Source organism: Rhinopithecus bieti, unplaced genomic scaffold (assembly GCF_001698545.2).
Source record: "Rhinopithecus bieti isolate Rb0 unplaced genomic scaffold, ASM169854v2 scaffold_74563, whole genome shotgun sequence".
NCBI classification, from domain to species: domain Eukaryota; kingdom Metazoa; phylum Chordata; class Mammalia; order Primates; family Cercopithecidae; genus Rhinopithecus; species Rhinopithecus bieti.
The window spans coordinates 765,703-779,333 of record NW_016827726.1 but is presented as its reverse complement, the minus strand read 5'-3'; the positions used below and the strand labels follow the sequence as shown (position 1 = coordinate 779,333).

Below are 13,631 nucleotides of genomic sequence, written 5' to 3'. Positions count from 1 at the left end.
CGTGGCAATGTTACACTAAGTGAGGGAGCCAGGCACAGAAGAGCACCTGTTCCATGAAATGTCACACAGGCAGGTCCAGAGAGGCCGAAAGCAGATGCATGGCCACCTCGGGGTGAAGGTGCAGGGAGTGGAGCGCAGGGAGGGTGGGGGTCAGCTCCCAGGTGCAGGATTTCTTTTGGGGGGTGGTGAAATGTTCCAAAATGGATTGTGATTGTAGATGCACAACTCCATGCATATACTAGAAACCACTGAACTGTCCACTTCAAACAGGTGAATTCTATAATATATCAAATGTAGCTTGAAAAAAACTTACAATAAAATGGAAAGAAAGAAAAAGGAAGGCAGGCAGGCAGACAGGAACAAGAAAATGAGATGGATGGTGAAGAATGAAAATTCTCATTTGCTGAAGTAGCTGTCACATGCCAGGAATTACGCTAAATGTCTGTGCCCTTTACGCCTTTGCTGACTTTTCCAAGTAAGTCTGATGATTATCAGCATTTTACTGTAAAGAAGCTGCAGCTCAGACTGGAGAGTGACTTGCCCGAGGTCATCAAACCAGTAAGTGGTGGGGCCATAACTCATACCAGGCAGACTCACCCTCCAGCACCCCAGGAGAGCACCCGCAGCAGCTGTGAGACAGGGATCCAGCTTCACAAGGCAGCCAGAAGGTTCCCGAGTGGCAGGGCCAGCCGGGGCCCCTGACTGTGGCGTGAGCTGCCCTGGGTGTAATGCAAAGGGCACTCATAGAGGCCAGGCAGGAACACTGAAACCACGTGCTAAAGGGAGCATTTCAGTAGAGCTGAATGTGTAAGTGAACAAGCTGGGGCTCTTGAAGGGGTGAACACATTCAGGCCCTTAAGGAAACTTATCTTCTGGGCAACAGCTCTTCTTGAGAAGTGTGTGTATCAGACATGTGGTTTGCAGCCTCATCTTCTGAGATTGGATTTGGAGCAAAAGATAAAGTCAGTCTTGCTCCTCAAGCTGTGCCCCTGACTTCTGGCCAAATCAGGACATGCCGTGGTGATGCTGTGGATGCAGCCCAGGTTGTTGGGAACTCCGGATTCCAATCCTGACTCAGAGCTCGCTGTCTATGCTATTGGCCAGAAGTCGCACCACCTTCCCGGGTTCATCTGTGCTGGAGCTGGAGAGGGGTTAGGCTGTTCCCACCCCGCGGTTCTGTGATTCAGAGCTGGTGCTGGGTTCTGCCAGGAAGCCTGCCCCGATGCCAGTATTTGCAGGGAGGCTTATTGTGCCATCCAAGCTAAAAAGGGGAACCAGGAATCTCTGAGTTCTTATGAGGTTTCTGGAACTTCTCTCTTAGAGACGTGGTTTCCTGATCTCTACAGTGGGGGTGGGTTCACTTCTCAGGGTTCTTGGGGGCCTATCACAAGACATTCACTCATTCCTTTATTCAACCAGCAATATTCCTGGGCCTGTTCTGTGCCAAGCACAGTGCCACGTGTTAGGGTCCAGTAGTGAACAACACAGACAGGGGCCTGTCCTATGGAGCTTACGGTCTAGGGGGAGCAGACGTTAAACCAGTAGGGTAAGTCAAGAGGGGGAAGAAGAGGGTCTGGGCTGAGGGGAGCCTGCATGGGGTTAGACACCATGTGGGCTGAGGGGAGCCAGAGGGGAGGAGAGGAGGTCGTGGCAGGGCAGGGCCTTGGAGATGGGAATAAGAATTTGCTGTTTTACTCTAAGCAATAGGAGAAGTGGAGTATAATCCAACTTACGCCTGAAAACCTCACAGAGGGAAGAAAAGCAAATTCAGGGAGCCAGTCAGGGGCCAGCTGGGATGCTGAGCTGATGGGGGGACAGAAGAAGAGCTGGAAGGATTGCGGAGGCACCAGCTGTGACTCCAGCCCTCCAGGCATCAGGAGTACTGAAGCCACAGGCACAGGCACAGGCCCAGGGACTGTGTAGGCATGAGGACGGGCCACGCCCGGAGACTGTGATAGCCCAGGTGCTAATGAATATTATCTCCCGCCTTGGGAGATTACCATGAACAAGTGAATGGGTGGGGAAAGGGCTGAAAGAGACCTAGGCAGGGGTCCAGAAACACAGGGTTCTCCTCCCAGCCTCTCCTGAGTTTGCTTCACACCTCAGACAGGTCACTTGCCTCCCTGTGCCTCATTTTCCTCATCTGGTATGTGTAGGGCTAGCACTGAGGTGACAGTCAAAAACAGGGCCAAGTTCAAATCCAGAGAGCATTTCATCCTAGAGTCTAGGCTTTGGGATCAGAGAGACTCGGGCTCAAATTCTAGCTCTGCCACTCATTAAGGCTGGCGGCCCAGGCCAGCTCCTCTGTTTCCGGGAGTCCCCTGCGGGTGGGGGCCACACTGTGAGAATGCCTGCTGTAGAGTAACATTCTTATGAGAAGAGGGCCTCAGACTTGCTCACTGCTCTACCGCAAACAGTGCTGGCAGGTGGCAAGTCCTTGGTAAATGCTTCTCACTGAGCTCTGGGTGGTTTATTCTGGCTGGGGCAGAGGGTGGTGGATGGGGCCGGGGAGGTGGCAGGAAAGGCAGCAAGATGGTGGGCAGGGACCAAATCAGGATGGGTCAGAGGGTTGGGACTTGTGGGAGGCTGGATAATGGCCCCCAAATGCGTCCACATCCTAATCCCTTGAGAGTGTTACCTTATGCGGCAAAACAGACTTTGCAGATTCGATGACGTTATGAAATGTGAGCTGGGGTTCTAGAGTAGCATGGGTTGGTTACTCAGGCGGGCCTCAGTGCAATTGCAAGTGTCTTTCTAACAAGGAGGTAGAGGGAGAGAGCTGGCTACAGCAGAGCAGAAGGTGACGTGACCTTGGAAGCAAAAGGCTGGAGTGATATGAGAGGGGCCCTAAGCCAAGGCATGCAGGCTAACTACAAGTGGGGAAAGGTAAGGAAAGGGAGGCTCTCTGGAAGCCTTCAGAAGGAACCAGCCCTGCTAACACCTTGATCTCAGACATCTGGCCTTCTGAACTGCAACAGAATAACGTGTGTTATGTTTGGCCACTAGGCTGGTGGGGATTTGTTATGGCAGTCACAGGAAATGGACACAGGGCTACCTATGTGCAGGCGGCCGTGGGAGGCAGAGGAGGGTCCTGAGCAGGGCACTACACTGAGATTCATGATTTAGGGAGCTCACTGTGAGTGACGGAGCAGACAGGGAGCGGCTGGGAGCAGGGGTATCTGAGAGCAGACAGGGGAGAGGTGATGAGGGGTGATTAGGGGCAGATGGTATCTGCCCACAAGGCAGCCAGCAGGTTCTCAAATGGTGGGACTAGCCGGGGCCCCTGACTGTGGGGTGAGCGGCTCTGGGTGTGCTGCAAAGAGCACTCTTAGAGGCCGGGCAGGAACGTTGTGGGGTGGCTGCCAGTTGGCCACAGGGAAGGGAGGACCAGCCAGCTTGGCCACTCTATCTTCTGGAGTCACCCCTTGGCCGATGGTGCCCCACCCCACACAGGGCAGGCTGGCTCAGTTCCCTTTGGAATTCTTGGCTCAGGCAGACAGCCCAGTCTTGGCAGTGATAAGGGCTCTGGGTCAGTGCAGGTTTGTCCCCAGACGGAGAGCTGGAAGGACATGCTATCAGCCAGCAGGGAAACTGGGAGCCGAGCTTATCGAGGGACACACGAGGCCCTGATCGCCCTGGCAGTCTTGGTGGGAGTATCAACCTCTGGCTGTTCTTGGCTACCTCCACCCTCCATGCCCTCAACCATGGTGTGGGGCCCTCTGACTGGCTCCCCAACCCTTCTCTGCCAAAGCCCTCTGCCCCTGCACCACTGGAGGACAGACCACAGCTGTGCTCTCCAGGAGCATGGGCCCTGGACTTGCCTCTGGCCCTGCCTCCATGGCTGCATGCATGACCCTGGCAGGCACCACCTCTCTGCTGGCCTTGCTTTCTTCACAGCCCCTCACCCAGGGTGCCCGCAAGGATCAGAACAGGAGATGGACACTCATACCCTGCAGCATGCCGGGCACCCAGAGGACAGTCTATGGCAGGTGCTGCTATTTCTGTTGTTGCTCAGATCGCAATTTTGGGTTGTGTCCCTTGGGGCAGTTTACTTGACTTCTGTGAGCCTCAGTTTTCCCATCTGTAAAGTGGAGATTAAGCAAGTCCCTGCTTCACAGGGTTGTGTGGAGGAAGAAGTGAGGCCCTGAGTCTCAAGGGTCCAGTCCTGCCTTGGATGAAAGGGTCTTTCTCATTTGCATTTAAAAGCTCAGAGGTCTACTCTCCGGGATGGGCTCCTGGGCCCACGTGCCAGCCCCATCCGGGCTTCAATCCTTGGCATGTGTGGCTCTGAATCTGACCAGTCAGTTTCTTAACTAGACCATGAGCAATTGAAGGTGGCCGAGGGTGGCAGGGGGTAGGAGATGCTCTATCTCACTTCGTGCCCTTAGCACTTGGTGCAGGGGTGGGAGTAGTATGCCCCCGAGGAACAATGAATGCCTGGAAACAATGTCAGACATTGAAAAGGGGCCAGTAGTGGGTGCTCAATGAATGTTAGCTATTGTTGTTAAGTGCTTATTGAATGAAGAGGTTCCCTTAAGGACTCCACTGAAAAGGCGGCTTATTAACCCAGGGCTCCAACAGGTAACGGCAAACACAAAGTAATACATAAGACTAAACCCAGGAGCGGCAACCACCTTCTAGCTGAACCACATCCCCGTATTTTTTTCTTTTTTAAGCTTTGTGAACTGAGTAGGCTCTGCACTCCAGCTGCCTCCTGAATAAGAGATTGCGCAAGGATATGGTAGGTGGGCGTTTTGCCCATCAGGACTGGAAGCGGAAGTTTCCAGGTGTGCACTTGGAGGGTGGATTTGAGGGGCAGGGTCCAGGGCCTGAGGCCACAGTTCAATGCAGGAGCAACAGGCTTGCTTCAGATGGACAGTGGTGAGGGAGCAGAGGGCCCCAGATCCAAGTCTATGGAGGGACACTCCACCCCTGGGAATGGAGGTGGCAGCTACAAGGACCAGAGGGACTATGCAGGGGTCTCACTAGGCAGTTTTGCCCCCACAACTCCAGAACCTGGAACCCTTGTTGGTGGGTCTGCAGTATCCACACAAGCTTTTCTTGAATCTGATGCTCAGTGCTCCAGCGTGGACTTATGTCCTGTTGGGAGACGGCAGAGCATGTTTGTGTCCCTTCGCTCACGTGAGCTTCAGGCAACTCTGGAAGGCAAGTAGGAAGCCCGGTGAGGGTAGATCAACTCTCTATGAGATGAGGAAACCGAGGCCTGAGATGGGGAGGAACTTGCTCAGGATACAAGGTGAGTGCCGGCAGAGCTGAGACCAGGGCTGTGCCACTGATTTTCCATAACTTCATCACCATAAACCCAAAAAAATCTCATTTCTACATCCCCAGTATTCATCATAATTCCTGGCATGTGGTGGGAATTGGATGAATGTTTGCAAATGAATGAATGAACAAATGAACAAACAGATGAATGAAAGGGTCAGTTCCACAGACCAGCATCCTGGAAGGCAAAGCCATGGTCTGTGGGAAGAGAAAGGAAAGTAACATTTATTGAGCAACTTCTACGTGCCAGGTGTCCTCTGAGCATCCTTTCATTTGCTCCTCTCAGCAGCGAAAGCCCAGACCAGTAAGCTGCCTCTCCCCACAGTGAGCTTCCTCGGTGCCACTCAGGTCTTTGGTGTGGTTTCCCTTAAGATCCTGCATTGGCTTTGTCACCAGTGAATTTATCCAAATCTCATTCTGATTCTGTGCATCTTTTCTGCCTGGTGCCCTCAGGAGGGGGAATCCTGTGGTCCTCACTCGCATCTCCCACACTCTGAACATCCGAGAGTCTGCAAGCTTTTAAGACCTATGGCCTCCTTGATTTTGCTTTCTTCTCTTTCCTCTCTCATCAGTCAGTGCCACAACCCCCTCGTCTACAGTCTCATCCTCTGGTCCACATCTTAGGGGTACCCAGAGCCCTCTTTCCAAAGCATAGATCTGCTTAAGTTACCCTTACCCTTGCTTCTAACTCTTTCACCTTTCCTAAAATCTACAGTATCATGCCCAAACTCAGCCACCTTCAAGGCCCCACCTTTCTGACTCCACTGGCCTCTTTCCCCACCAACTTACACACCCCCACGGTAAGAGCTGATGCATAGTAGGTGCTCAATAAATGCTGAACTGAGCTGAGTTTCTCATTTAACCCCACAACAGCCCATCAAGTGGCAGCGTTGGTGACATGGTGTTTTGAGTGCTATCCTGGAGGGGTTCGTTGAACACTTACGACTCCTTAGTGGCAGTCAGGCTTCAAACATAAGACTCCTAATTGTAAGGACAATGTAGCTAGGAAAAAGGGCTCGCGAGTTCCAAAGTCAGGTGGCCACTCTTCAGGCCCCAGCTGTGTGGTCTTGCCAAGTCCTCTGAGAATTTTAATATGCTCCTTTAAAACGGAGCTAATAAGTTCTCCCTCTGGGGGCCGTTGGGAGGATTAAGCAAGAGGGTGTTTACAAAGTGCTCATGAAGAGTGCCTAGAACAGAAACCAGCACCATCTAAACAGCAGCTCCTTAAATCACTCCCATCAGTAGCATCCCCTCCCGGTGCCCCCATCCTGTGCACCAACGGCTAGGGCTGTTACCTGTCTGTGGCTCCCTGGGGGGCTGTGACTTCTGTCCCACTCCACACCTGGAGCTTCAGGGGTTTCTCTTCCTGTTGCCTGGGTTCTCGGCTTTGGGTCCTGGACAGCTGAGAGGCATTGGACCTCACAGAAGTTTTGTGGGAGTTGCGGTTGGCAAGCCTGCAGCAGAAGAGCTGCTGGTACCCGGTGCGGAAGTCTCTGTTCAGCGCAGCATACAGGATGGGGTTCAGGGCTGAGTTGGCGTAGCCCAGCCACAGAACGATGGCTTCTAACACCTCATTGATGGCATCATCCCCTCTCAGCCCACGGTACACAAACGCGGTGAAGTAGGGAAACCAGCAGATGATGAAGGCCCCCATGACGGCGGCCAGTGTCACTGTGGCTTTGTGCTCCCTGATGGTGGCTGCCTTCCAGGAGCTAATGTGATTGATCCTCTTGGCCTGGTCCCGGGCAACCTTGAAGATGCGGTAGTAGGTGATGCACATGATCAGCAGCGGTAGGTAGAAGGTGACCAGCCCATCCACCAGCCCGTACACTTCATTGACCTGGACTTTGCACTTAGAGGTGGTATGATTACCCTTGCTGGTCTCGTTCCTGCTGTTCCACCCCAGGTGGATAGACAGGAAGGACAGGGTAATGGAGATGACCCAAATTAAGACCAGAGAGATGGCGACCCGAACCGGGGTGACCAGCACAGGGTACCGCAGTGGGTCCATGACAGCGCAGTACCGGTCGAGGCTGATCATGAAGAGGTTGAGAATGGAGGCTGTGCAGAGCATCACATCCAGGCTGGTGTAGATATTGCAGAAGACCTTGCCAAAGCTCCACTTGCAGGACAGCTGGTAGATGGCAGAGAAGGGCAGCACCAGGAGGCCGAGGAGCAGGTCAGTGACAGCCAAGGACACGATGAAGCAGTTGGTCAGGTTGCGGAGCCGGCGGTTCAAGCCCACGGCCAGACAGACGACCACATTGCCAGCAATGGTGATGAGGATGAGGACTGCAAGGACCACGGTGATGGTGATCTTGCAGGCGGTAGAGTCCAGGCAAAAGGAAGAGGCTGTGCCATTGGGTGCCATGCTGGGACCCTGTGGCTCGGTCCCCTGACCAGGGCCCCTGGCTGCTTCTTCTCCACTCCCAATGTGACAATTATGCCAACCACTGGACTCCAGGCTCCCAACAGAGCCAAAATGTGTCCAATTTTTTTTTTTTTTTTGGCTGGGGGGTGGGGAAGGCTTCAATGACTGACTCTGGGCTGCTTTTCTAGAAATAAATTAAGCAACACCTTCTAAGGTGTTGGGAATTAATATGAATGAAGAATAGAGAAAAGCAAAGCCTTGAAGCCAGGTTCATGGATCAAACTCCAGTCCTCAGATGATCCCTCGAAGAGCTAGCTTCCTCCCGGGACTGGGGTAGGTCTCTACTCCCCAGGTTTTGCATAGAATCCGAGGCACTGTCTGGCGGTGGCTTTGGTGTCATGCAGGATGGGTCATGTGGAGACACAGCTGTATCCCTCTCCATAGCTGGTGCCCACTCCCATCTGCGTGATGGAGTCAAGTATTGGGGATCTCCCTCTCTGAAGCCAGTGGAGAGCAGGAGCTAAAAAGGCAAAGGTTGGATGTCAAGCACCTTGAAACCAGATAGAAAGCATGACCCGATTCAAGATGTATCCTTGTACTAGATCTCAACCTCTTGGCAAGACCCCAGGAAGTATGGGGCCAGTCTGGATACCTCTCTTTGGGAGGGACTCGGGCAATCAGGATACATAATGGAGAGGTAGAAGGGAGGCAGGATGCAAGGGGCTGGATACTGAGACTTGTGAGAAGAGTTGGAAAAGCTGGAAGTGCTTGTACTGAGGATCTAGACACGGACTTTCAGCTCCACTAGAAGAGGGCCTGCATCTGTTTGTTCCTAGTGCCTGGCCCCACAGACAGACATTAAGCATCTGATGAATAAAGGATAAAATGAATGAATGAATAAACAAATGTAACGAATCTACTCCTCTGAAGTGCTGAGAACAGTATCTGGTGCTGCTGTTTGGCAAAATGTCATCATACTCTAAGGCGGTGGCCGACAAACTTTTTCAGAAAAGGGTCAGGTAATAAACATGTTCTGCCTAGCAGCCTGTGACGGCTCGGCTCTGCCTTTGCAGTGAGAATGCAGCTATGCAGATGACGTGCAGACAGAAGAGCGTGGCTGCACTCCAACAAAACTTCAGTAATGAACACTGAAATTTAAATTTCATATCATTTTCACGTGTCACAAAAATTCTTTTGATCTTTTCCAAAATTTAAAATGTAAAAACCATTCTTAGCCACAGGCTGTACAAAGCCAGGCAGAGGGCCAGATTTAGTCCGCAGTTCGTCACCTGTCATCCACGCCACCCCTGCTCTGAACACATCTCTAAATCTTACTGGTCTTACTTGGCAGAACACGTGATCCCACATCCAGGTCAGCAGGGACAGAACTCACTCAATCCTTCTAATGGTTGCATAACAGTCTGTGGGGAGGCTCACCATGAATAGGTTTATCCTAACATCCCCATATCACCCTCTCACGGGCATTTGGGTGGTTTCTCCTTCCTCCCTTCCTCCCTTTGCACTATTGAAGTAGTGCAAACACTACTTCAATAAAGTAACTGCATGTGCAATGCCTCTTGATTAAATAAGAGCCCCCGGTCACCAGATAATCTCCAAGGCTCCCTCCCAGTGGTGGCTGTATATGATTCCAACTGGCGAGAAACAAGCTGAGGCCCTGCTCCGCGCCCCGGTCCTTCCCTACCAGCTTCTCCTGGTTTTTCAGAGAGCAGGCAATCTCCTGAGCTCTGAGAGTGTGCAGAAATCGAGTTGACGGCGGAACCTCCTCTCATAAGCAAGCTAATCTCCATAAAACATAAATTAAGCCTCTCCCAGGCTCTTGCCTGGAGCAGTTTGCAACCTGAATACGAGAAGCATCATTTAATCATAACGATTGTGTTCGTGCAGGGATCAGGGTTCCCGATCACCTTCTGCCACCCTCCCTGGCTCAGCCACCAGTCCTGGCAGCTCAACCTCCGGGTATTATTTTTAGCAGATCTTTTCATTATATAAATAGCCCAAACAGCATGGGTCTCACCGCCACACTTGATTAACTTTGGAGGGGGTAGCAATCAGGGTATTTTTTTTTGAGAATCCCTATTTCTCATCAAAATTTTTTCTGACTTACCACAACAGCCGGGTATAGGTATTTTGGCATTAGGCTGACATTTGAGTTATGTTTGGAAGAGGGGTCTTCAAATCTGAGTGAACCAGCCTCTCCTATAATTAGAAAATCCTTTCCTTCTCTCCCCTCCCGCCCCTCCTTCTCTCCCCTCCCGCCCCTCCTTCTCTTCCTCGGTCCTTTTCAACACATATTTCTTTGAAAACCCAGAATGTGTCAGATGCTACTCCAGGTGCTGGGAGGACAGTGATGACCAAAACAGCTGTGAGTCCTTTCTTAATGGAGTTTTCAAAGAAGAACCACTTCTGCTGTATTCCTATTTAAAGCCCAGCTCCCGTAAGTTCTGGTCACCTTTTTCGAGGGCAGGTGATTTTGTACAGCGCTCTGTCTCCCTCCCATCCTCTCCTGTCCCATGTGGGCAGAAGGATTGCCTTAGAGGGCCACGTCATCCCCTTATGGAGCAACCTTCAATGGCTTCTCTTTGCCTGTGAGGAAGAATCATGTCATCCTTGTCACCATCATTGTCACCATCATAGCTAACAAAAAATAGTCTCTCAAACTGTCCTTTCAAACTTCTAAAGTGATGACAGGCTTATTCCAGTAAGCCAAGTACCCCTGAGGTGTACAGAAAGGGCCAAAAATCAGGGCCACCGCACCCCTGCACCCCTGCACCAGGAAGTGATTGCTGCTGACCATTTGGTATGTGGGGGCCTCCTGTGTTTCTCATGCCTCTGCATGCACATGGACACACCCCAGACACTGTCCATACACAGCATACATGCTACTGAGCAACTGCTTCTCCTTCACTTCTTTTAAAATTTCCAATACATAATGGATGGCCCTCTAGGTCACTTAGATCTAAGCCATCCTTCAGGGAGCCCAGCCCATGGCAATGCAACTGCTGTCATGAGGATATGTGCACAAGGATGTCCACTGGCAGATGTGCAATGGCAAGAATGGAAAACAATCTGAGCTGCCATCTGCAGGGGGAAGAAGGTTCAACGAACTATGGCACAACTGTCCTGCAGGATCGCCCTGGGCAAAGCGACACCACACATAGTACATAAAATATTACTGAATCCTCACAACCCCACGAGTGAGGAAAATCATTATCTCCGTTTAACGGTTGAGGAGACTGAGGCTCAAAGAGGCCAGGTGATGTCATGCCCCTAGAAAGCGGCAGAGACTGGATTCGAATTCAGCTCAAACTCCTTTGGCCTGTATTTAATGCCCGTTCTTCGATCAGACTTCAACCTGTCTTTCCAACAGGGTCTCACCCAGCACTCCAGCATCTGCCTCTTAATTTCACAGACTCTCAGGCAACCAAGCATGTCCCCAGATGCAGCATGCCTTCTCCCTCCTGTCTCTGCCTTTGCGTCCCCTATGCCTGGTGCTTCACTCTTCCTTGTATTCACTTCAACTACTCTCCTTTCAAGGCCCAGCTCAGGTACCTGTCTCCTTGAGTCCTCCTAGATGCCTAAAAGCAGGAGTAACCCCTCTGCACTTTGTACCGAGTTAGATTGTACAGCACCTGCTGCCTTGTAGCGTTGATCTGGGTCTGCGGTATTTAATTCTGAAAAGTGCCAGGCCCATTCTGATTCTGTGCCTTTGCACATGCTGTTTTCACTGCCTGGAAGGCCTTTCCTTACCTAGAGAGCTCTTACTCTTTTGTCAAGCCCTGGCCTCCTCTGTCACCTCCTCCAGGAAGTCTTCCAGAGGTAACTTCTCCATCCTTTCTCACTTCTACCTCCCTTGTACTCACCTCAGGCAGAGGCTTGTGCTTTCTGAGGTGGACAGAAAGGGGGTGTTTTTTTAATCCCATTGGGCAGAGTGTTGAGTTTTCAAGGCCCTGGGAGCGCTCTCTTCTTAGTGGAGTCCTTGGTGATTCACCATGAGAATGTGTCTTCCCAGGAATTGAGTTGTGGTGAGACACAAAATACCACTCTTCTCTTCTATCCTTCCAGCTGGTGGTGAAGAGGACCAGGGCTTGGAGGGTGAAGCTTTCCACAGAAAGAGGTAGAACTTGGCAGACAGCCCCAGGTCTGCCTGATGCCACAGCCTCCCTCTCACTGGCCCCAACCCATCAGACTCCAGAAGAAATGCCGCTGGTGTGCACTCGGTTTGAAAACCAGAGGGGCGAGGCCATCTCGAAAAGCAACCAAGCTGGGGACTGGGATGTGCTCCCCCTCCGAATTTACCAAATCAAGTCCAATACTTTCTTTTCCCTTTTCAGCGGGAAGTGAAACCCCTTTTGTGGTTTAAGTACTTAAACCCCAGACACAGCCCTGTGGGAGCCTGGCAATTGCACCCAAGCGGCCAGCAATTTGGGGGAATCAGTTAAGGCCTGATTGGCCTTCTCACTCAGCCTGAAAGATAAATCTGATTTTCCAGGCAGTAATGTACAACAGGAAAAGAAAATAGCATCCATGCAGCGACCACTGTGCCTGATGCCCCTGCTGGGCGAGCATCACAGCAACCCTGTGAAGCAGGTGGTTTGATCCTTACTGTACAGAACAGACACCGTGAGGAGTGAAGGGGAGCCTCTGGGCTGAAAGCAAGGACCTGGACATTGGACAGATCTGGGTTCTAATTCCAGCGCTGTTGCTGAAATAGCTTTGTGACCTTGGGCACGTGACTTCCAACTCTCTGAGCCTCAGTTTTCTCATTTGTAAAATGGTGATGCTACTACCTTCTCCTTCACTTGATGGCTGTGAAATAAAGAGAGTAAAGGGATGGAAAACCCTTACTGCCCGGTACGTGGTAGGTTCTTACCAGTAACATTTTTGTCATTGGCTAAAGCTGCATGGCCAGCAAACAGCATTCATGAGCATGACACATACCAAGCAGCTTCCAGGTGAGGACACTGTGCTGAGGACTGGGCTACAGCAGTGAGCACACAGCAGACACATCTGGAGCACCCATCACAGGGGTGGGAGGAGACACAGTCCGGGACCTACGGTGGAGCTGCTTATTGATGGCAGCTGTGCTAAGGGTTATCTAAAGGGAAATAGCGCCACCAGAATGTATCATGGTTTCGGTATGGAAGGCTTCCCCAAGGAAGCAATATTCGAGTTGAGATCGGTACAGATGGGAACAAGGTAACTGAGTGAACACGGGACAAGCAGATTCCAGAGAGAACAGCCGCTGTGAACGTTTGGAGGAGAAAGGTGGTGGGTTGTATCCCAAGAGCCCTGAGATGCCTCCGGCAGGTGGAGGAGAAGTTCGAGCAGAGGGTGATGGGATTGGAAGGTGGGAAAAGCGGCACAGGGTCCCTGACCTCCTGCTGTGTATCAGGGTTCGGGGGTGTGGCAGCTGGGGGTGGGCCTGAGCAGGTGGCTGCCTGGCACCGCCCAGTTCCTCATTCTCATGAGCTATTCATTCTCAGAACTTTTCCCCTGTAATCGACCACTTCAAATGTTCCAGGTGCCTGTTGAATGTATTGGAAAGTGGCTCCAGCATCAGTCCCCAAGGAGCCACCCAAATTGGGCTGGGAGGGGTTATTTTGGGGTTGCAAGGAAGTAGAGAGTTATTTTAGTGTTGCAAGGAAGACAAGCCTCTCCAAGCCTAGAGTGGCTGCCCCTATACAAGCTGCTGACCAACCTGGCTTCAGTCCAGACGGTCAGAGCTGAAATGATCCCTGGCCTTCCCAGGGAGCCCTTTCTTCCCACTTAACATGGCAGGACAGCTTCATTTAAGAAATGCTGGTCGATATATTGAACAGATATCTGAGCTCATGTTTCTCGCAGCACTATTCACAGTAGCTAAGATATGGAATCAACCTACACGTCCATCAGTGAATGACTGCATAAAGAAAAGGCAACAGGACACAGTGATTCACACCTGTAGTCCCAGCAT

The 13,631-nt window shown here is 51.6% G+C and overlaps 1 protein-coding gene across 7 annotated transcripts in view; it reads right to left on the bottom strand.

Annotated features, from left to right (window-relative positions):
- Nucleotides 1–13,631, bottom strand: part of HRH2 (histamine receptor H2) — a 52,761-nt gene that overhangs the window by 20,134 nt on the left and 18,996 nt on the right. For 3 of the 7 annotated variants that reach the window (XR_001883819.1, XM_017864102.1, XM_017864100.1), the window contains exons 5-6: nucleotides 10,128–10,261; nucleotides 6,582–8,177 (exon numbers count right to left, since the gene is read on the bottom strand). Coding sequence is in view for 6 of the 7 variants with exons in the window: in XM_017864102.1 (XP_017719591.1) it covers nucleotides 6,582–7,657 (1,076 nt within the window). In the remaining variant the exon portion in view is untranslated. Of the gene's footprint in view, nucleotides 1–4,635; nucleotides 5,485–5,539; nucleotides 6,474–6,581; nucleotides 8,178–10,127; nucleotides 10,262–13,631 lie in introns of those variants that run through there. The other 4 variants (XM_017864103.1, XM_017864101.1, XM_017864105.1 and 1 more) reach the window with 3 other exon arrangements.